Raw genomic sequence first — 24,898 nt, forward strand, 5'->3', positions numbered from 1 at the left:
ATTCCATACTGTTTTCCATAGTGGCTGCACCAATTTTCATTCCTACTAACAGTGTACAAAGATTTCCTTCTCTCCACATCCTCATCAACACTTGTTATATCTTATCTTTTTGACAATAGCCATTCTAAGAGGTATGAAATGATATGTCATTGTGGTTACAATTTGTATTGCCCTGATGACTAGTGATATTGAGCACTTTTTCGTGTACCTGTTGGCTATCTGTATGTCTTTTTCTAAGAAAAATGTCTATTCAGATCTTCTGACTATTTTGAATTGAATTGTTCTTTTTATTGTTGTTATTGAGTTGTATGAGTTTTCTATATTTTGGATATTAACCCCTTATAAGATGTATAGTGTGCAGATATTTTCTCCCATTAGTAGGTTGACTTACATTTTGGTAATGGTTTCTTTTGCTGTGCAGAATCTTTCAGTTTGATGTATTCTCCACTTGTTGAATTTTGCTCTGCTTGCCTGTTCTTTGGTGTCAGATCCAAAAACTTATTGATTATTGCCACAACTCAAGAACCTACTACCTATGTTTTTCTGGAAGTTTTATGGTTTCAGGTCTCACATTCAAGTCTTTAATCCATTTTGAGTTAATTTTTTGTGTATGGTGTAAAATAGCAGCCCAGTTTCATATGTGCTGCTTTTAAGATTCTCTCTTTGTCTTTAACATTTGACATTTTGATTATGATATGTCTTGCTGTGGGTCTCTTTGGGTTCATCATATTTGGAAATCGCCAGCCTTCCTGAATCAGCATGTCTGCTTTTTTTCTCCAAGTTAGGGAAGTCTTCAGTCATTACTTCTTCAAATAAGTTTTCAGTCAGCATCTAGATTCAGGCTAATTAGAAACCAGACACTTAGGCAGCGGCTTTTAAAGTAGGCAAACATATACAGTCCTGTGGGACCACAAGCATAAGCCCTACTGGCCACCAGACCAGGAGATCTGGAGGTGCCCCTGGGCGGTAGTCACAAAATTGGGGCTACAGATGAATGTATAAGCTCCTTTCTGTGAGATACGTGTGGTCAAGGGAGAGGGGAAACACAAAGATAGCATCCACTGGTTCATGTTCATCAAAAGCAGATAGGTCCCTAGATGTATGCCAAACCTGAACCCTGCCCCTCAGGATTTTCTCTGTGCTGAGGGTAAATCTGAGGTATAAACTTCAGTTTTTCTCAGGTCTTTTCTGAGGCTTTCCCTGTACATACGTGATTATTTCTAATTTACCCTGTATATACAGTTGGTTTTTTAATGTCTATTTCCCCTGGGAAAAAGAGAAAAATGAAAGGGGGAGAAAAGGAGCACTGGCCCTGTAAATACGCTGGCCATCACTACTAGCAGAGGGGAGGGGCTTGCAACAATGAGGAGATGCAGCAACAATAGCCATCAGACCCTCCCCTTGGCTGAACCTCTGTGATTAAAGCAGCAATCCGTAGTCAGAGCACACACAGATTCTAGATATTTGAAGGACAAGGTCTCTTTGATTCACCCTGGCTTCCACACACTGTTTGCAAGCTGTCCAGGAACACATGCACATCTAACTGCCACTTGGCTGGGGTGGAGAACCCATAGCTATATGGGTTCCAACTCTTATAGTCCTAAGAGTTGGAATTGGCCAAAATTAGCTACAATTTTTAGTCCAAGTCTTCTCTTGGAAGTTAGTAGCCTTCAATACTCTCCAGAGTTCAAAAATAATTGCATTTGACAGGTTTACGAGTGCAGTTGTTGGCTAAGTGGGGAGACAGATACCTGGTACTTTTTAAAAAAATATATTTTATTGATTTTTTTACAGAGAGGAAGGGAGAGGGATAGAGAGGTAGAAACATCGATGAGAGAGAAACATCGATCAGCCGCCTCCTGCACACTCCCTACTGGGGATGTGCCCACAACCAAGGTACATGCCCTTGACCAGAATCAAACCTGGGACCCTTGAGTCTGCAGGCTGACGCTCTATCCACTGAGCCAAACCGGTTAGGGCGATACCTGGTACTTTTTATCCCACCATTCTCCCAGAATCCTCCTTCATGATCTTTTTTAACAATAGCTTTTATAACGATAGCTTGGAAAACGAATAGAAAGAAGCCTGTAGGCATTCAGTGAGAACTTAGTAATGATCACTATGGCTGTAATGAATTGCTGTGACCCCTATTTCAGTATCCAAAGGCTATTTTCTTAGTCGTTTCTTCTCAGCTTTGTCTGCTTTAAAGGAGGTGTGCATGCAAGGACACCTGGTGAGTGGGTGATTTTATAGTTCCTCTCAGGAGGCACAGTCATGGTGCAAAGTCTGTGATGAGGGAGGTGCCCAGTGACCCAGACTGCAATCTTGTGAGGAGTGTGTCACTGAATAATAGGGCTTTGAGGAGATGAGTAGAAATCATGTTCATTTTTCCCGGCAAATTTCCTTGAAGTTTGTGCACAATCAACCAACCAGCCTAGGCCACTTGTCCTCAGCACACCTTTAAGCAGTTGTCAAACACACTTAAGCAGTGAATTCCTAAATTCTCTTCAGCACCAATAAGGGCAAGCCACAGAAAACCTTCAGTTAAAATGAGAACATGGGACCTAGCTGGTTTGGCTTAGTGGATAGAGCGTCAGCCTGAGAGCTAAAGGGTCCCAGGTTCAATTCTGCTCAAGGGCACATGCTCAACTTGCGGGCTCAGTCCCCAGTAGGGGGTGTGCAGGAAGCAGACGATCAATGATTCTCTCTTATCATTGATGTTTTGTTTTTGTGTATGTGTGTGTGTTTTTGAGGTTTGTGGGAACTTTTAAAAAAAAATAATTCTTTATTATTGAAAGTATTACAAGTCCCCCATTGACCCCTAAAGCCTGCCCCCACCTCCCACCCCAGACCTTTAGTACCCTATTGTCTGTGTCTATGGGTTATGCATATATGCATACAAGGTCTTTGGTTGATTACCTCCCACCCAACCCACCTTCCCCCCCCTTCCCTCTAAGATTCCGCATTCTGTTCCATGCTTCCATGTCTCTGCATCCACTCTATTTGTCAGTTTATTTTGTTACTTAGATTCCACATATGAGTGTGATCATGTGATACTTGTCTTTCTCTAACTGACTTATTTCACTTAGTGTGATACTGTCCCAAAGGGTAAGAGATTCTTCTTTTTTACTGCTTCATAGTATTCCATGGTATAAATGTACCACCACTTTTTTATCCATTCATCTACTGATGGGCACTGGGGCTGTCTCCAGATCTTAGCTATTGTAAATTGTGCTGCTATGACATAGGGGTGCACACATTCTTTCTGACTGGTGTTTTGCACTTCTTAGGGTATATACCTAGAAGTGGGATCACTGGGTCAAATGGCAGTTCCGTATTTAATTTTTTGAGGAAATGCCATATTGTTTCCCGTAATGGTTGCACCAATCTGCATTCCCACTAACAGTGAACTAGGGTTCCCTTTTCTCCACATCCTCACCAGCACTTGTCATTTGTTGATGGTAGTCTTTCTGACAGATATGAGGCGATACATCATTGTCATTTTAATTTGCATCTCTCTGATGATCAGTGACTTGGAGCATTTTTTCATGTCTCTTGGCCATCTGTATGTCCTCTTTGGAGAAATGCCTAATTTAGGTCATCCTTGATGTTTCTATCTCTCTCTCCCTCTCCCTTCTTCTCTGAAATCAATAAAAATATATTTTAAAAAATGAGAATGTGGCCCTAGCTGGTTTGGCTCAGCGGATAGAGCGTTGGCCTGCGGACTCAAGGGTCCCAGGTTCGATTCCAGTCAAGGGCATGTACCTGGGTTGCGGGCACATCCCCAGTAGGGGGCGTACAAGAGGCAGCTGAATCGATGTTTCTCTCTCACCGATGTTTCTAACTCACTATCTCTCTCCCTCTCCCTTCCTCTCTGTAAAAAAATCAATAAAATATATTTTTTTAAAAATGAGAATGTGAAGGGTTGGATACTACAAGGAGCCCAAGGGTTAATCAGAAACCACAGGCTAGAATATAGTTGTTTTTCCTTTTCCTGCTTTGCCCTGTGGCCAACCTGGGATGATTTGTTCTTTTGGCCTCAGAAGTTCAGGAGTTTTCACTGCCAAAATACTATTGTAAGTCCTTCTGCTCTCTCTGTAGGAAGACAGAGATCAGGGCCTGCAGCTGATAAGGCAGGATAGAGGAGGTTGTTGCGAAAGTTTATTCCAACTCTGTCATGTATGCTGAGCATTAAATGCCGAGTTCAGCCCTCTTCCATTGATTTTTCTTCACTACAGTCCTATTAGGTATGGGGTAAATTTAGATCATATGTAGTCATTGGATCATGGATAGGTCATATTAGGAAAGTCATTCTAATTTGGCCTCATTATATGTCTAGAAAATAGTAACATTTAACTAAAATACCTTGACGCCCGTTCCAGTCTCATACTTTTGTTTTATTAAAATGGGGAGCGGTAGCCCTGGCCAGGTAGCTCAGTTGGTTACAGCATCATCCCGATACACCAAGGTTGTGGGTTCAATCTCCAGGCAGGGCACATACAAGAAGCACTCAATGAATGCATAAATAGGTGAAACAACAAATCGATTTTTCTCTCCCGCCCCCTTTTTCTCTCTCTATAAAAAAATCAATAAAAATATTTTTAAATAAAAAAACATGGGGCCTAGATGGTGTGGCTCAGTGGTTGAGCATCAACCAATGAACCAGGAGGTCATGGTTCAATTCTGGGTCAGGACACATGTTGAGGTTGCGGACTTGATCCGAAGTAGAGCACATGCAGGAGGCAGCCAATCAGTGATTCTCTCTCATCATTGATGTTTCTATCTGTCTCGCCCTCTCCCTTCCTCTCTAAAATCAATAAAAATATATTTTAAAAACATGGGGAGAGAAAGGAAGGAGATGGATATAGAACAACAAAGAACAAATGAGGGATATTGTATGATGGCAGTGAGATTTACTTGGAGGTTAGTTGGGAGGCATGATGATTATTATTTCATATTTTATTTTATTTTTGTGGAGAAGGCAAGCCTGATTTAATGGTTAGTTCTCTGGAAGAAACAATTTTCAAGAAGCCATCTTTCAGTCAACTATAAAATAAGACTGGTTTTCTTGTGAGCTTTGTTTTCTTCCCATGTTTTAGATCTCATGCACGCATGTGAAAATTTATTCCTTCACATTGCTTCATTCCTTCTCCCCACTTGGCACTCTTAATCACATCTGTGACAGTCCCATTCACTTTTACAAACAGAAGCTACTCTGGGTATTTTAAGCACAATGGAATTTTATACAGGGACTTACATGTTGAAAAATAATATTTGTAGTTCAGGAAGAGACTATATTTACCATAGTCATAACGTTAGGGCCTAAGGATGTCCACACATTTGAAGTGTAGGTATCAAGAAAATCCCATGGAGTCTGTGATCTGCCCCTGGAGCTGCCACAACTACCATTCAGCACCCACATGATTCTGGGCCCTGGGATGCTGCTGTAGAATCCCTGGCTTCTTGACTGCTCACTGGCAGAAAACAGAAGAGTGTCAAGATAGAACTGTCTCACTCTGTCTTCCAGTTCTCTCATAAGATATCTAAATGGACAAAATTTGCCTCATTCAATAACTTTAAGGAAGTGTGGGAACATTTATGCTTTAGTTTTTCAGCTAACTAGGAGGGTGGAAAGAATCTTGAGTATGCTGCTACCATTTCCATCATAATGGTCAAGGGTATTAAATATTTCCAGTGTGCCAAGGATAGGGCTTAAACCAAAGGAATGAATGTCTAATAGTGGAACTTCATCCATTACTGAGAGAAACTCTTTTTCCTCTTAATGTTGGGAGGTTCTTTAGATCTTAACACATAAATGATCTCTACCAATTTTAGCTTTTACTTACTGGTGCCTTATAGTTAACTAGAGGCCCAATGCATGAAATTCATGCAAGAGTAGGCCTTCCTTCTCACAGCTGCTGGCACTGGCTACCCTCCGGCATCCGGGACCCAAGCTTCCCTTGCAGCCCCAGCTTTGTCCAGGAGGTCGTTTGGAAGGATGTTTGGTCTAATTAGCATATTATGCTTTTATTATTATAGATGATTATTCTATGAAAGGCAAAGCCCTCACTTAATCTCCCATTTCTTACTGCCCAGAAATGCAATATATTCTCCTGTATAACTTCATCATTGAGATTATAAATAAGGTTGCCCTACCTATCTCAGACCCTCATTCTCATGAATGTACAAAGTGGAATATGCAAAGGGGACAGCTTTGTGCTGGTTGAATTCTTCTGCACTGGGAGAGCACTGTGGGTGAGCACCCAGGGTTCAGGCCAGGGCTGCAGCTGCTCAAGAACTGGCAGGAGCCATGAGCGGCTCATACCTGATGTTACCCCCTCACAGGGAGTCCTGAATCATATAATATCTTAAAATTTCTAGCTGGAAGAGACTTATAAATTTTTTGAAACTGAATATCCATTTTTAATTTTTTTCTTTATATTCTAATTTTTTTATTAGAATATGCCTTGGTGTCAGTCATTCTGGATTGATTTTCCAAGGTACACAGTATATTCTTTATATATGATTTAAATTGTACTTTATTTCAGAATGGTTTTCTTCAGTGGTCATTTTTTAGTATTTATTCTATTGCTTTGGTCTTCTTCAGGGATTCACACACACACACACACACACACACTTTGCTAGTGTTCTATATCACTTTCTCGTATTTTTTAAATTTCGTTCATATTTTAATTTAAAAATTCTCTTTCATTTCCTGTTTCTCTTTATACATGACTCATAGTATTTATTAACTAATATATCACTTTTATTTAGTCTCCATTTCTAAAATATTGTTTCTTTTATTTCTAATGCTTTGTAAGCTACATTTTCAAGTCTCTTGTTTTCTTTTTTTCCAATAATATCATTTCTGAATTATTTTTATTCTTATTTAAGTTGTTCTTTTTATAACTTTTATGATTTTCTTAATTTCTTTGAGCTTGTTTCTGGGTATGTCTTTCTGGCTTGTTTTCATTGCTTAAAAGAATGATATTCTGCTCCTAATTTTTCTGAAATAATTTTACTAATTTTCTTTCCCAATGGTTATATTTCAGCAAAATGAGTGTGCCTGTACTAGGAAAAAAAAAAAAAAAAGACAGCCAACGTAGCTTTCCTAGCTTCAAAGCTCCCCCTACTTCATTTATTTGAATTGTTAGAAAATTCTGTGCTTTGTGACGTGTGCTCTCCTTTCCCCATTTCTTTCCTTTGCTTCTGTTGTTCTTGCTCCATATGGGGGCTTTGTCCTAGCAGCAAAACTGGAGCCCAGAATCGAGACCACTGTCCCCCCTCCTCCCCCCTCCCCCGAACTCTCTGGCTTAGTCTACAAAGTTACCCCCAGTTCCCAGTTTGGACTGGTCTCTGGGCAGTATGTCTGCAATGCACATTAGGACAAAGGATTTCTAGTAATATACACATCACATATAATCAATAAGGAAAAGAAAGCTGTTCAATAGGATAATTTACAAACAGGCAATCTATGAAGGAGGAAACCTGAATGTCAAACATATGAAAAAAGTGCTTCATATGAAAATGTGCATCATCCTACCAGTTATTGGAAATGCTAATTAAAATGTGAAAATAGAGTTGCATCTAACTCAGCACTAACATTACAATAAGCTAAGTAATAATGACCAAAGCATAAAGAAAATCTTGACATCTGTTAAAGAACAACCATCACCTCTAAAAGGAGGCCCACCACACCCCCGAAAAAAAAAACAACAACCCTGATTAAGAGAAAATTGCATTTCTAGGGGCTCTCTCTGGCTTTGTATAAACTTCCCACATCCCAGAATATTCTCTACATACCTGTTTATCTAGCTAATTTCTACTCATCTCTCAGGTCTTACCTTATTTGTCAATTCTTTCAGGAAAACATCTGACTCCCTTTACACTGAGATATATGCCCCTGCTATGTCTGTTGTTGGCATTATATTCTTTCTCTACCATAGCATTTTCCAAACATTGTCATGATAGTATGTTGCATGTCACCGTGGCTAGGCTAGTCACTGAGTTAGTCACTCAAACCCTAATTGAGGTATTTTTGTGAAGGTAGTTTAAAGATGCCATTAGCATCTACAATCACTTGACTTGCCTCCATAATCAAGGTGGGCCTGTTCCAAGTAGTTTAAAGGCCTTAAGAGCAGAAGGAACGTTTCCCTGAAAATAAGAAATTTCCCTTATGAACTGCAATATCACCTCCTGCTTGAGAGTTTCCAGCCTTCCTTTTTTGACTGCCTACCCTATGAATTTTGCACTTGACTAGCCAACCCCCACAATTGTGTAAGCCCATCCCTTGCAAATCTCCCTCTCTCTCTCACTCTCTCTCTCTCTCTCTCTCTCTCTCTATATATATATATATATATAATTATATACATATATACATGTATATATACAGACATATGCACATATTTATATATGTACAGGGTGTCCCCAAAAAATATGTACACCCTTTAACAGCTGAGAGCTCTATTGATATTTCTTTCTTTTCAGCTTTATCCCACTGGAATATATAATTATTCAAAGTATGTATACATTTTTGGAGGACAACCTATATGTATATTTTAAATATATTCTAGATATGTATATATCCTACTAGTTCTATTTCTCTTGTGGAACACTGGCTAATATATAATCACTATACCAGTTTATATAATTATCTCTTTTCTTTGACATCAGACTAAGCATCATTAAAACAGGAATGGTGGCCCTAGCCGGCTGCTAAGTAGTTAGAGCATAAGTCCGTGGACTGAAGGGTCACAGGTTTGATTCCGGTCAAGGTCACATGCCTCAGTTATAGGCTCCATCCCGGGCCCTGGTTGGGTTGCATTCGGGAGGCAACCAATCAACGTGCCTTTTTACATTAATTTTTCCCTCTCTCTGCCTTTCCCCCTCCCTTCCACTCTCTCTGAAAAATCCATGGAAAAATATCCTCTGGTGAAGATTAACAACAACAATAACAAAACAGGAATGGTGTCTGTCTTATTTACCCTTATATTTCTAGTGCCCAGAATATACTATATGCTCAAAAACTATTGACAGTGAATTTTCTACTGAGACTGAAGAATAGAAGAGGCCCAATATAAAAATCTTTAATACAGCTGTGGGAAACCCTCATTACTACACTATAGGATTGGAGAAAGAAAGGGCTATAAGACTTCTAGATGCTTTTGGAAAGTTCACAAAATGCCAAATAATAAAAGTTCACTCCTTGGAGAAATCAGCCCTTTATTTACCCAGTTTTCAGAATTGTAGCAAACATTGAAATGAAGCTGATCTACGAGGTAGTCATTAAAAGGAAAGTTTAGCCAATCACTAATGGTGTGGTTCAGTGGCAATAAACTTTGATATTTATTGTTTTAAATACATTTTTATTGATTTCAGAGAGGAAGGGAGAGGGAGAGATAGAAACATCAATGATGAGGGAGAATCATTGATGGGCTGCCTCCTGCACACTCACACTGGGGATCGAGCTCGTAACCCGGGCATGTGCCCTGACTGGATACATATATACATGTATATATACAGACATATGCACATATTTATATATGTACAGGGTGTCCCCAAAAAATATGTACACCCTTTAACAGCTGAGAGCTCTATTGATATTTCTTTCTTTTCAGCTTTATCCCACTGGAATATATAATTATTCAAAGTATGTATACATTTTTGGAGGACAACCTATATGTATATTTTAAATATATTCTAGATATGTATATATCCTACTAGTTCTATTTCTCTTGTGGAACACTGGCTAATATATAATCACTATACCAGTTTATATAATTATCTCTTTTCTTTGACATCAGACTAAGCATCATTAAAACAGGAATGGTGGCCCTAGCCGGCTGCTAAGTAGTTAGAGCATAAGTCCGTGGACTGAAGGGTCACAGGTTTGATTCCGGTCAAGGTCACATGCCTCAGTTATAGGCTCCATCCCGGGCCCTGGTTGGGTTGCATTCGGGAGGCAACCAATCAACGTGCCTTTTTACATTAATTTTTCCCTCTCTCTGCCTTTCCCCCTCCCTTCCACTCTCTCTGAAAAATCCATGGAAAAATATCCTCTGGTGAAGATTAACAACAACAATAACAAAACAGGAATGGTGTCTGTCTTATTTACCCTTATATTTCTAGTGCCCAGAATATACTATATGCTCAAAAACTATTGACAGTGAATTTTCTACTGAGACTGAAGAATAGAAGAGGCCCAATATAAAAATCTTTAATACAGCTGTGGGAAACCCTCATTACTACACTATAGGATTGGAGAAAGAAAGGGCTATAAGACTTCTAGATGCTTTTGGAAAGTTCACAAAATGCCAAATAATAAAAGTTCACTCCTTGGAGAAATCAGCCCTTTATTTACCCAGTTTTCAGAATTGTAGCAAACATTGAAATGAAGCTGATCTACGAGGTAGTCATTAAAAGGAAAGTTTAGCCAATCACTAATGGTGTGGTTCAGTGGCAATAAACTTTGATATTTATTGTTTTAAATACATTTTTATTGATTTCAGAGAGGAAGGGAGAGGGAGAGATAGAAACATCAATGATGAGGGAGAATCATTGATGGGCTGCCTCCTGCACACTCACACTGGGGATCGAGCTCGTAACCCGGGCATGTGCCCTGACTGGGAATCAACTGTGCAGTTGATTCCCAGTCAGGGCTGGTTCATAGGTCGATGGCTCAACCACTAAACTTTGCTATTTAAAGGAAAGTCTTGGTAGGGAAGTTTTCATGTTATTGAAGAGTGTGCTTTATGGTAGAAACTTTGTATTTGAAAATGTGATTATAGCATTGACTCTGAGAATGACTCATAGCAAATGAATCAGAAAGTGCACTGACAGATCCCAAATAATACCAACAAAATACACAAGGGGGAAAAGCTAGTCATCGCTGAGCCTGTATGAAAGCCTGAGATTGAACTCTCGGTGCATCCACGCCTCCTACTCAATCCTCTGAGCTCCCAGAGCATGCATCATTTTCCAAGAAGTTCGTGCTGTATATTTTGCTCAATTAAGGACAGAGAGACAAAGGATGCTGTTTTTGCTCTCTGAGAGCTTTGGCTCTTGTCATTAGTGTAGCTCATATTAGATTATGTTATGGTTTATTGTAAATACGTTTTAAGAAAGGACCAGGTCTTATTCATATTTGTTTACTGTGTCTAGCACAGTAATCTATTTTAATTGCAGTAAAAAAGTTAGAAAGGTAATGTTTTGCTCAAAATATGGTCAAGAGGATAAAGAGAAAAATGGGATTAAATGAAAAAGAACCAGGATTGTTGGAGAACAAGGCACCAACATTTCCTGGTTGTCACGTGCCAAACATCCTTCCAGGGAATTTGGATTTATTTCCTTGTTTAATCTTTGCACTAATACTGTGAGGCATGAAGGAAACTAAGCCTTACAGAGGTTAAGGCCTTCCTTTCTAGCCATCCTTCCCACTGCACCCAGGTGACCCAGTCTGGTCACTCATTGGCTTGACAGCTATCCATGGCTTTCCATTGTCCTTGGAATAATGTCCAAAACCCTCATCTGACCTTAGGTTTTATTGGACCTGGTGAATTGCCATGATTCCAGCCTCATTTCTTGCCACTCTTTCTCTTGTTCTCTTCTCTCTAGGCATAATACATCTCCTTCACATCCTGGAGCACACACTTTTTCATACCCAGACTTCCTGTAGGCCTTCTCTTCATATAGAATGCTTTTTCTTTATTTATGGTTTTAAAAAAAATTATTATTACTATTGAATTTAGGGAGAGAGGAAGGGAGAGAGAGAGAGAGAGAGAGAGAGAGAGAGAGAGAGAAACATCAATTGGCTGCCTCCTGCATACCCCCTACTAGGGATCAAGCCCCGAAACCCTGACCAGGAATCGAACCCATGATCTTTTTGGTGCATTGGAAGACTGAGCCACACCAGCCAGGGCTGGAATGCTTTTTCTTCCTCTCGTCTCAAAAAATGTTGAATGAATGAATGATGGAACATTAGAAAGAGTCAGTATAGGGACAATGCCCAACCAACTGGGCCACAGCGGCCAGGGCATGATATCAACAATTTAAAAGGGAGGAATAAAAGGCTGGAGCTATTACAGGTGTCCAAAGTTGAGTTGCTATCAGCCTAAAATGGACAGTTTTATTGATAAGATGTGTAAGCCCTATGGGAACTATAAAGCAAAAACCTAGAGCAGAGGAAGGGGGGAGGGGGCGAGAGGGTGTGGAACAGAGTATACCAACAAAGAAAATATCCAATTTACAAAGGTAAACAGAAACAGAGAGGAAAAGTAATAATGGAAATACAAAAGAACCAGAAAGCAAAATTACTATAAATGTAAATGGATTTAATTAACCAATCAAAAGGCACAGAATTGCTGAATAGTTTTAAAAGGATAGGACCCAGCTATATGCTGCCTATAAGAGACTCACTTGAGCCTTAAGGATACGTAGAATCAAAGCAAATGGATGGAAATAGATATTTCATGCAAGTGGAAACCAAAAGAAAATGGAGTTAGCTGTACTTACATCATATAAAATATACTTTAAGCCAAAAATAGTAATAAGCAACAAGAAGATCATTATCTATAATAATAAAAGGGTAATATGCTAAGTAGACTGGACATCTTCCGGACGTCCTTCCTGACCAAGCTGGGGCCGGAGGGAAGCCAGCCCGAGTCCCGAGTGTCTGTGGGCGGCCCGAGGGAAGCCAGCTCGGGTCCCGGGTGCCAGAGGGAAGTCAGTGCCGGCAGCTGGGGGAAGGAAGGCCTACTCTTGCACGAATTTTCGTGCATTGGGCCTCTAGTATAATGATAAGGGGTCAATTCATCAAGAAATCAAGAAGATATAACAATTGTAAAGAGATAAGCATTCAACATTGGAGCACCAAATATATTAAACAAATACTAATAGAAATGAAAGGAGAAATAGACAATCCTATATAATAAAAGCCTAATATGCAAATCGACTGAACGGCAGAACGACTGGTGGAACGACTGGTCGCCATGATGTGCACTGACCACCAGGGGGCAGACGCTCAATGCAGGAGCTTCTCCCAGCCTGCAGGCCCTAGGCCAGCCAAGGCGGGTGCCAGCGGGGGTCCCCCCAATCGCCCCACCAGTCGCCCCACAGATTGGCCCTGATCACCGGCCAGGCCTAGGGACCCTACCTGTGCACGAATTTCATGCACTGGGCCTCTAGTAATACAATAATACAGTAATAATAGGGGACTTCAATACCCAACCTTCAACAATGGATACATCATCCAGACAGAAAATCAATAAGGAAATGATGGACTTGAACCAAACATTAGACCAAATGGACCTAACAAACATCTAGAGGACATTTTATCCAACAGTATCACATACAGAGCTCAGAATTATACCCCCACATATGTGGTCAACTAATATTTGATAAGGGAGCTACTAACATCTAATAGGGAAAGGATAGTCTCTTCAATAAATGATGTTGGAAAAACTGGATAACTACATGCAGAAAAATAATATTGAACCCATATTTTACACCATTCACAAAAATTAATTAAAAATGAATGAAAGAACTAAATATAAGACCTAAAACAACATAGCTAATAGAAGAAAACATAGGGCAAAATCTTCATAACAATAGATTTGGCAATTATTTCTTATATCTGACACCAGAAGCACAGGTAATAAAAATGTAGGATTATTAGGTGAGGTAGGGCAAGGTTATGGCTTTTGATTCAAATTGCCAGGTTGCATTCCAAAAATATTATATCAATTACACACCCACAGACAGACTAACAGTCTTATAGGATCATAGCCATTATTTTGCATTATTTTTTTAACTTTTGCTCATACTTTAAAAAATACTTCAATATTTACTTAATCTTTTTGCTCATTTAATAGGTAAAATAGTATTTTAGAGTTTTTTTAGTAAAAAATGTACTAAGAAAAAATTAAAAGATACAAAAATGTTGAAAGAATTGTTTAATGTCTGCCCATATATCCACAGTTTGAGTTTAGAAGGAACATTTTGCTGTATTTGCTTTAACACACACTTAAATATCTATCCACCAATACATATTATTTTTATTATATTTCAAAGTATTAAACTGTATACTTTCCCCTCTCAGCATTTTAGTATCATTAGTATATCATTTAGCATATCATTAGAGTTCAATATGTGTTGACTGGTGTGGGAGGGGTGTTGTTGTTAATCCTCATTTGAGGATATTTTTTCCATTGCTTTTCAAAGACAGTGGGAGGGAGGGAGGGAGGGAGGGAGGGAGAGACAAACATTGATGTGAGCGAGACACATCGACTGGTTGTCTCCCACATGCACCCTGAACAGGGACAGGGAGCAAACCTGCAACCCAGATACATGCCCCTCACTGAGAATGTGACCCATCCGTGCAAGAGTGGACACTAACCACTGAGCAACACCAGCCAGGCATCGACTTGTGTTTTTTAGGTAAAATTTAAATATAGTGAATGCTTCAGTGTGCCATTTGATGAGTTCTGGCAAACATACACGTATGAGACACAAACCTCTGTTAAGATACAGGACACTCTCCCCTGAGATATCAGCGAATCACATGGAAGCAAAGAGTCTTGGAAGTGCAATGCCCAGAAAACCTGTCTTATCGGTCAGTGAGAGAAAAATTAAGGACAGTGCAGTCAGTTGGTACAATTTAATGCTGAAATGGAAAACCCTCAATGATGCAGGCTTTGCTACCACAAATAATATTGCCAACAGGAAAATCAGTTTATTGAGTGAAGACAAGATGGAGAGCGGCAGCCCGGCTTGCAATGAAAATGCAGAACAGAGGCTTCCAGAATACACTAAGGAACTCACAAGGAGCTGCAGGCCACCTTAGATGGTTTGACCAAAATACAGGTGAAAATGGAAAAGCGGTCTTTAACTACCAAGGGAGTTTGTGAACTGGAAAATTCCCACGATGGGGAGGAGCCTGTTTTACACGTGGCACACAGCCCATATTTACCAGGCTTCCTGCCAGCCCTCGGACCACCACCTCACCCTGAACTGCCTGTCCCTGTGACTGCACCAGCGCCTGTGATTCTCCAGGCCCTGCCTGCACCACTGGCTTCTGCAGCTCCCACAGTGGACAGTCCTCCGTGTGAGACCGAGGGCCGTACCCCAGCCAGCATCATGTCCCGGGCATCAGCATGGCCACCTGCCGACTTTTTTAGGGTCTTCCAGACTGGACCATTTCACCTGCTCCCTGCGGCCTCTCCAGATACACTTGTTACTGCTGCATGTTGTCTGCCACTCAGCGTCATCTGTACCCAGTGTGAACCTGTCGCCCATGAGGATCTCAGCGTGAAATAAATTAGTTCCTCCACAGAAAAAAGAAGATACAGGACATTACCATTATGCCAAAAAGCTGCTTCATGCCTTTTTTCATTAAACTATGCCCTTCTCCCAGTGTGTTATTTAAAAAAATTTTTTGAATATATTTTTATTGATTTCAGAGAGGAATGGAGAGAGATAGAAACATTAATGATGATCGGCTGCCTCCTGCACACCCCTCACTGGGGATTGAGCCTGCAACCTGGGCATGTGCCTTTGACAGGAATCAAATCTGGGACCCTCCAGTCCGCAGGCTGATACTCTATCCACTGAACCAAACCAGAGAGGGCCTCCCAGTATTGTAAATCACAGTTTACTTGCCCCAGTTCTAGAACATCATGTCAGTGGAATCATACAGCATGTACCCTTGGCATGGGGATTCTTTCGTGGAGCATAATGTTTCTGAGATTCGGGTTTTCTTCTCCCTTTTTACTGCTGAGCTGTATTCCATGTACCACAGGCATTTTATTGATTCTTCTCTTGATGGGCTATGGTTTTTGTCTTTTCTGAATAAAACAGCTATGAATTTTATAAGTGTTTTATTTTGCATTTATTATAATGAATAAGGCTGTAGATTTTCATTTCCTTTAACAGCTGTAATTACTCTTTAATGAGTTATATATTTACTCATGTGTTTTGTTAAATAATTTCTTATAATTTCAAACATTTTTATATACGTTTTTAAAAGCTTGTTTTAATAGTAAAGATATTACCTCCATAACTATCTTACCTGCACTTTGGTATTTGACTATTGTCATAACTTTTACTTGGCAGTGATGGCCATTTCTCAAAAATCAGTTCTAAAATAGACCTTCTATTTTATAATATATTCTAAAATAATCTGAGAGGATTAATTATATATTTTTAAACAATGTTCTTCCTCTTTGGATATCTAATACAACTGCCCCAGGAACACACACACAAACAACTTTATAGAGACAAAATAAGTGGTTTTAACTTTGATTTTAAATTCATGTGTAAGTTCTAAGCAATCACTAGATTTATAGCTATGAGCTTATTATGAAGTTCTGAAATTGAGTAATAAATATATCAAGTAGCCAAAATGTAGTTTTTCAAAGTTTTAATTTCCCCTTGGATAATAGTTACTATAAATTTGTATTTCAGAGCTTAGGTTAAAATACTGTTTTTGGATCAATCCATGTGTGAGCAAGACAATATATTTTTAAGTCTGGTCCTTCCTCTATTTTGGCAGAATTTAAAGATCTCTAATTAACTGGAGTGTTCCAAACTGTACAGAATTATGGTTTTGGAAAGAGGGAGCCAAAAGCTTTCTATCAAAGGGCCTATTGAGAAAGAAAGTAAAAAGAAAATAAAATGGTTGTTAGCTTACTGGACATTAGGATTTTATCAGAGAAAATTATGACACTTGTCCTTAGGGGCCAACTAATTCAGGTAGCAAGATACTCAGATGGAAGCTCTGGCAGTGTGCTAGGAAAAGAAAATCCAGTCCTTTTCCTTTGTGTCTCCTTTACTCTCACATTACTACCACACCATAACACTTCTGACACCAGATATGTGGGGTTTCCACAGCCAAACAATTCTCCATGACACGGGCTGGGTGTTCTACGATTTAACTCAATTCTGATGCTCTTTACCTGGAGACAGTGTCAGATTCCACAGGTTAAGGGCTTAGTCCTACAAGCCTCTCCTACCCAACTTCAGACACCAGTCACAGGTAGAAGGTCCCCCGTCTGACTTTGTTACACATCATTTTCCCACAACCCACTCCTCAGTTTTCATTACGTAATTGGCAAGAGTAGCTCAAAGAACTCAGAGAAACACATTTACCAATTTATTAAAGAATGTGATGAAAGATGAACAGCCAGATGAAGAGTTACATAGGGAGAAGCAGCCATAATGCTCTCCCCTGAGGCAGTTGCCATGCAAGACAAATGCTCATTCTCCCACCACCCCTCTTTGTTTCTAGACATATAACTAGACTGAAGTCTCAGCAGGTCCCTAAAGATGAGTTATAAAGTGTGACCCATGAGGAGGTGTGCTACACTCCAAAAGAACTACTTGAATTTTCTAATTTGCATAAGCAGAAATCTGAGGAATGTGCCTGGGAATGTATACTAATGGTGTGGAATAATGGTGGAAAGAAGGAATAAGGTTGGACCAGGTCAAATTTATTGATATAGGCTCACTAAGGAGAGAGTCTGCATTTAATGTTGCAGTTTAGATAGTTAGAAAGGACTCTAATAGTTTGTTTAGTTGTCTGAAACATGGACCAAAAGATGGCCCACCATGAGCAATCTGGAAATGCGTGACCTTCCTTGGTTTAATGTAGAGGAAGGGATTCTGAGGCTTAAGGAGATTGGAATGTTAGAGTGCCTTTGTCATTTAAGATCTACTCACTTACATTGGGAAAGTCCAGATGCCATACCAACACTGTGAGAGACATTTGTGAGGGGAGCCCTAGCATTCCTGAAAAGCTCTGTGATTGCTCCTTTCTGTAAGGCCAGACCTTATGATGGGAAGGAACTGAGCCACTCCATTGGAAACGGGAGTAATTGGATCCCAGGATGGTAGGGGCCCAGTGATGGTACTTACTGCCAAGAGCAAGATGGACATGGTTACTATAATAGACAGCAGTGTCAAAGCAGCAATCAGAACAGTCTTGACTCACACAGACCTCTGGTATTCCCTAGTTAATCACGGGGTTCCTAGAAGTGAAATCGATAGCAAGCCTACTAAATTCTTACTTGATCTGTACAAGCAGAAAAGTTCTAGGTTAAGTGAACAAAAATCTAACCTGAGTCATAAAAACAGAGTTATGGGCCCTTAATCAATTCTCAGAATTGAGCCAGTTTAGAGACTCAGAGTTCTTTGAATGAAGAAGAGGCCCTCTTAAGGAAGGGCCCTGGTACACTACCTAAAATTTATACTGTTAATCTTCCTCTGGCCTTTTACCAGGATAACTGCATTGCAGAGAGGTAAATAATCAGATCTTTCAGGAACCACTGAAGTGACACTAATTCCAGGGGACCTGAAACATCACTGTGTCCCTCCACTCAGAGTATGGGCTACTGAAGGTCAGGTGATCTGTGGGGTTTTAGCTCAGGTCCATCTCACAGTGGGTCTAATGGTTATTTTCCCATTTCCAATATTTATAATTGGAACAGACATACTTAGCACAGTGGTTGGCAAACTCATTAGTCAACAGAGCCAAATATCAACAGTACAACGACTGAAATTTCTTTTGAGAGCCAAATTTTTTAAACTTAAACTATATAGGTAGGTACATTGTTATTAACTTAATTAGTGTACTCCTAAGGCTTAGGAAGAGCCACACTCAAGGGGCTAAAGAGCCGCATGTGGCTCGCGAGCCACAGTTTGCCGACCACGGACTTAGCAGAATCTCCACATTGGTTTCCTAAACTTTGGGGCAAGGGCTATTATGGTGGGAAAGGCCAAGTGAAAGCTATTAGAATTGCCTCAACCTAAAAAAATAGTGAACCAAAAGCAATACTGGCCCGGCCAGTGTGGCTTAGTGGTTGACCTATGAACCAGGAGGTCACGGTTAGATTCCCAGTCAGGGCACATCCCCAGGTTGTGGGCTCAATCCCCAGTGTGGGGCATGCAGGAAGTAGCCCATCAATGAGTCTCTCTCATCATTGATGTTTCTATCTCTCTCTCCCTCTCCCTTCCTCTCTGAAATCTATAAAAATATATATTTTTTAAAAAGCAATATTGAAAGACAAAAATAAATAGATAAATAGCAACAATGTATCCTTGGAGGAATTACAGAGATTCATGCCATCATCAAGGACTTGAATGATGCAGGATGATTCCCACACATTCCCTATTCAACTCTCCTACATTGACTGGGAAGACAGATGGATCTTGGAGAATGACAGTGGATTATGCTAAGCTTAACCAGTAGTGACTCTAATTGCTGTCGCTGTACCATCTTCTCCTGCACTCCTAGTTCTTGGGCCTTGGAATCATATTTACAACTTTCCTGTTTTTCAGGACTTCAGATTCAGACTACATTACATCACCAGCTTATTTAGTTCTTCACTTGGCAGATCATGGGCCTCCATAATCACATAAGTCAACTGCTATAATAAACTGCTCTTATGTATTTATATCTCTATATCTATCTTTATCTCTATCTATGTCATCTATATCTATATCCTATTGGTTTGTTTCTCTGCAAAAAACTGACTAATAAATTTAACAATTCTACATTTGGAAATATACACCAAGGAAATTACCTCAAACAGAAAATTCTGAATGAAGAAAGATGTTTATTACAACACCACTTATATAGCTTTAGCCCAAGAAAAAGTAAGGAAATTTTGAAAGTTTGACTATAAAACTATATAAAAGTTTAACTAATTGTAAAATTGTGTTTTACAGATATCAACATATAAATATGGTGTCCTTAAACTAAACCTTGATACCAAAAATGAGATACTTATGTTCTACGAACTGTTAAGCTTAGATTCAGTAATAATATTCCCAATTTGTCTACATCTAAAAATCAACATTTATGCAATTCTACCATAGGCTTTTTACTAAAATACTTAGTTAACAGACTTCTCTATTTTCTGCCATATTTGCTAAGACACCTGGTTCTCTGAGACAATGGTTGTGCTCAAAAGTCAGGTCTTTCAGGGCCATACTGATTATAATAAAAGATACAATTACAGTACATAAATTTCCCAAAGATACCAGTGTGTGAGAAACGTCCTGTTTTGTGGCAGAAAATTGCGTATTTACTCATTGATTTTAGCGTACTACATTTCCCTACATCTAAATAAAAGAGACAAACATTACACACCAGCAGAAAATGTCTCAACTCAATTTATTCTGTGTTGATAAATCTGCTTAAACAAATCAATCCATTTTACTCAAATTGGAACTCAAACATCTGTGCACTGACTTTGCATTGGAGTGCCTCATATTATCAAGTCTTAGGTTTAACCCACTCAGCTGAGGCAGCCTGAGAAAACAGAAAGAACAAAGCCCCAGCAATCGACACATTGTGTTCTTGTTGCTGCCACTAACTCAGTGTGTGACCTTGAGTGTCATTTGTCCACTCAGGGCCTCAGCTTCCACATCTGTAAAGTGGAGCTTGAATTGAACTGAATGCTCCCTAATGTTCCTTTCAATTCTAAAATCCTTGAAAATTACTGTAAACTGTGTGCCATGTTAACCCTACATTACTTTTCTGTAATACCAGTTCACTCTATGCCTTCCAGAATTATAGCCAAGAGGTACAGGATATGTCATTGCAGTGTGAGGCATAATCAGGAAAATTCCTTCATATCCCACCCGATACGGAGGACTGAGTGGTTCTCAGAAGAGACAGGAAGAGCAGAAAGGAGCACTATGCCCTTCACCGGGTAGCAGTAGGGCTCATCCCTGCTTGTTTGAAACAGACTCGTATTTGTGGCTGGGCCCATGCTTCTCTCAGTATACATTTTCTGCAGATGGCACAATGCCTTGCTGTAGACAAATGCTTTCCAATGTGATTGCCTGATGAATAAACCTAGAGGCAAAACACATCTTCTGCCGGAGCCTGCAAATTGGCATAAAACACTCTCCCCTGAGGGCCCTGTAGGGAGAATTCCCAGATACATCCTGCCAATCATCCAGCATTTTAGGGACTGTGGTGTGACTAACAATGAATTAGGGTACTAGAATATAGGAGAAGAATAAGACAGGGATCCTACCCTCCAGAAATCCAGTCATTCTTATAAAATCATGAATGGAAAACAGAAGGTACTGAAAGGTAAAAGCTGATCTGAGTGATAAGGAGCCTAAGGGCTGGAGCAACTCAAGTGTGGAGGCCATGATGGTCCAGAGCATTTGCATAAGGCTCCCCAGTGAAGGAGGCTGGAGTGGGTGTGGGGTGGGATAATTTGGGGATAGGCAGAAAATAGGAAGCCAGGTATTCCTGTGTGGGAAGTCTTACTGGCCCTCCATGTCCTGCAGGCCCAGAAAATTATGCACTTCCTACCTCACACTCAAAATGCTGGTCTTTAAAACCCTAGAGAAATAAATATTCTGTGCTACCAGGTACCTACTTGTGTCTTCCCCGAAGGAAAGAAAGTATTTTCAAAGTTGTTGGAACAAAATGAGCTGTACATGATATAGCCCTACCTCAGTGCCTGGCTCTTAGGAGAGTCGGGGAAATCAAAGTGTTCAGTCTAGTTCCTACAAACCACTTTGTCATCCAAGTCATCGTTTTGGTACCCTGCCTCCCAGGGATGGGACTAAGGTGAGGTAGGTGAGGCATTCACCTCAGAAGCAAAATTTATGGGGCACCGAAAAGCTCAATAATGAAGATAATACTCTAATGTAATACTTTAACATCAAAATTAATGCAAAAATCCATCATGAACAAGATATCAAATTTTTGATAAGCCAAGATCAGTATTGTTTTTTTTCTTTTGCCCTGGGCTCCAATATGGCTTGACTGGGCACTTCCTCTGGCTCTCACTTCCTCTTCATTCCAGTGAAACACAACTGTGAGTGCCCATAATGGAATGTGAGAAGGAGGCACATTTGTGCTCATTGCATCACTGCCCTGGGGAAGGACTATCTGGCCAGCTCCCAGGGCCCAGGCCAGGGTTTCAGGTCAAAGCCATCTATGAACTGGCAGGGAGCCCTAGAGACACTCTCATTTGACCCTGGCCCTCAGAATGAACCCTGGAAGGATAGTTCCCAAAGGCTAAAAAAGAGGCTTTCAATCCTGCCCAGCAGTGCTGGCCTCTGCTGAAATCATTACTATCTGCACGCAGAAATGAAAGAGGCATGTACAGGGTTTTCACATTTCTCCAGGCACCCATTCCATCCTGCATGTTAAACAGTGAAATCCTTCACTTCCTGTTCACCAAACATCCCTGTCGTGATAAACTCCATTGACAGACATTATCGTTCGCTATCACATTAGGAGCAAATGCAGTGAGCTATTTCTCTTTGCTGAGCACTGAGAGACCATAATAAATGATGACAGGGAAGGATCCATGTTCTGAGAAACTTATAGTGATTTCTGAGGACCTGCCTCCATCATTCCCGAAGGGGCGGTAGGGGAGGGGAGCAGGCCTCGCATCAATGCAATTAGGCAGCTGTCAGGATTCAGGCTCTACTCAGCTAGTATATAGCCAGGGGGGATGCCAAAGAAGGAATGTTCCTTAATTTAAATGAATGGCAGGATTTTTGAAAGGGAGTTCTTTTTTTGAATATAAATGATGCAAGGGGGCCAAGCTTGAACAGAATACCAATACTGTGTAACAGTTGTGGCCAGACCAGATACTGCAAGCCTGATGATATTGGTGAAGGCAGGGAGGGCAGACCTCGGGCTTCGCATGGGCACTATTCCTCTGTTCCTGGTGCCTCAGCGGCACTGTGCCACACCCGACACCCGAAGTCCCAGCATCCATCCTTGGTCATCTCCACTGGCCTTTGGTATGTCACTGAGGACTAGGTTTAGCAATAATGTCTTACAATTTTTCCATTTCACTAGAAGATTCTTGATTAATAAGAAATTTTAGTTATCTCTAAAGATAAAACACCAGGCATTTGTAGTAAGCAATAGGCAGATATTTCATGGCTAAAAATCCTGTGAAACATACCCTGTTTCAATAGGTTGATATCCTGTACCTGGGGATCCTGTGAAACTCACCTTCAGACTTTGGGGATGTCCATATACCAGAGAGTGAGCACAAAACTTTAGACAGTGAGAATGCTAAAGTTAAATAAATGGTTGTCCTCATTACCAGTGTATTTGCATCAGAGATATACAAAGTATGTGGACAAAAAAAAAAACAAAAAAACGGGGGCCACGTACTGAACCTGACAAGCTCAGGGAAGGCCTGCATGGCAGTCATACGAACTCAGGGACCAACCACATAGGATAGTCTGAAATAAAAACTTCCTAACTAAAAGCAAGTCATGGCAGGTAGTCATGTCCTAGGCTAGTATCTTTCTTGACAAAGATCAAGCTTTGCCCTAGCTGGTATGGCTCAGCGGATAGAGCTTTGGCCTGTGGACCAAAGGGTCCGGGTTTGATTCCAGTCAAGGACACGTAACTTGGTTGCAGGCTTCTCCCTGGCCTGGGCCCTGGTCAGGGCACATGCAGGAGGCAACCAATTGGTGTGTTTCTCTCACATCGATGTTTCTCTCTGTCCTTCCCTCTCTCTTCCACCCTCTCTTAAAAGATCAAGGGAAAAATATCCTTGGGTGAGGATTAACCAAAAAATAAAGATCAAGCTTTACCTTAACTGAGCCTGTCTATTGTCTTTTTGCATCTGTAACATGCCTTTGGAATGTCAGAGTGATTCCCTTTTTCCAGACATTTCAGGGCACAATTTCCCACCAGAGCAGAGACCACAGAACCCCTCATTGCTATCCTGTTCCTCACTTACCATCTCTATGTGCTGTAAAAATTGTGAACTATCCCATATCCACCAATGTAAAAGAAGTGTCTATCCATTTTACTCTCTATCCAGTCTCAGAGATTTCCCCCTTTGCTTTCTCCAGCCAACCTAATCCACCACCAGTGGATTTCATGTAACTCCCTTACGTCCTCTCCTTTGATTTTAATGAATAAAATAAGGTGCTCAACTGCCTTTCTCTGGAGCATTTTCTCAATGTGTTGAGATTGTGCTACCCGGCAATTGTCATTGGTTTGGCTCAAATAAACTCATATAAATTCTTACAGATTTGGGCATTTCTTAACGTTGACAAGTGCGAGACTGGACACACTCTCAGAGGGATGTGTGGGAAACATTGCTCTTGGTATTCCCTCTTTTGAAGATTTTCCTCAGGTTTCCCTCCCGTAGTAGGGAGAATAATGCCCCCTTCACCCCACACATGCCCATGTCCTAATAACCTGGGACCTGTGAACATGTTAGGTTTCATGGCAAGAGGAAACAGACTCCTCCGTGACTGCCGAGGAGTAACCAGTCTCAGGAGACCAGGGAGGGAGAAAAGATGTCATTAACTCAGATTACCTAAATATTGCCTGATGACAGTTTTCAAGGGATCACATATAGAAATGCCTCAAAACATGAGGAAAGAACAGATGAGTAGTAAGATTATTTTTTTAAAATATATTTTATTGATTTTTTACAGAGAGGAAGGGAGAGGGATAGAGAGTCAGAAACATCCATGAGAGAGAAACATTGATCAGCTGCCTCCTGCACACCCCCCACTGGGGATGTGCCCGCAACCAAGGTACATGCCCTTGACCGGAATCGAACCTGGGACCCTTCAGTCCGCAGGCCTACGCTCTATCCACTGAGCGAAACCGGTTAGGGCAAGATTTTTTTTTTATACTGATAGAGCAATTCTCTAATGGAGATTTTGAAGATTGTCCGATTCAGTGTTGATAAGCTCTCCAGTTTTCCTAGTTTGAAGTGCACCAACCGGGCTCCTAAAAAGACCCTCGGGGCTGCCGCAAGGTGCCTAGCCCAGCGAGGGAGATGTCAGCCCCCGGAAAGGCCTCCAGGCTCGGTGCCCCGCCGGCCAAAGGGGCGCAGCCAGCTCCGAGCCTGCGAGCGCAGGGGTGACTGACCCCGGGCCCAGA

General features: G+C 40.7%; 1 protein-coding gene and 1 pseudogene across 1 annotated transcript in view; both read left to right on the forward strand.

Moving 5' to 3' along the window:
* Positions 1–14,542: 14,542 nt before the first annotated feature.
* LOC102258611 lies at positions 14,543–15,022 on the forward strand (annotated as a pseudogene).
* A 2,423-nt stretch (positions 15,023–17,445) lies between these two features.
* Positions 17,446–24,898, forward strand: part of LOC102258907 (vitamin D 25-hydroxylase) — a 21,474-nt gene continuing 14,021 nt past the window's right edge. The window contains exons 1-2 of the mRNA XM_014533068.1: positions 17,446–17,466; positions 19,720–19,809. Of these exons, the coding sequence (XP_014388554.1) occupies positions 17,446–17,466; positions 19,720–19,809 (111 nt within the window). The remainder of the gene's footprint in view (positions 17,467–19,719; positions 19,810–24,898) is intronic.

Source organism: Myotis brandtii, unplaced genomic scaffold (assembly GCF_000412655.1).
Source record: "Myotis brandtii unplaced genomic scaffold, ASM41265v1 scaffold934, whole genome shotgun sequence".
NCBI lineage: Eukaryota > Metazoa > Chordata > Mammalia > Chiroptera > Vespertilionidae > Myotis > Myotis brandtii.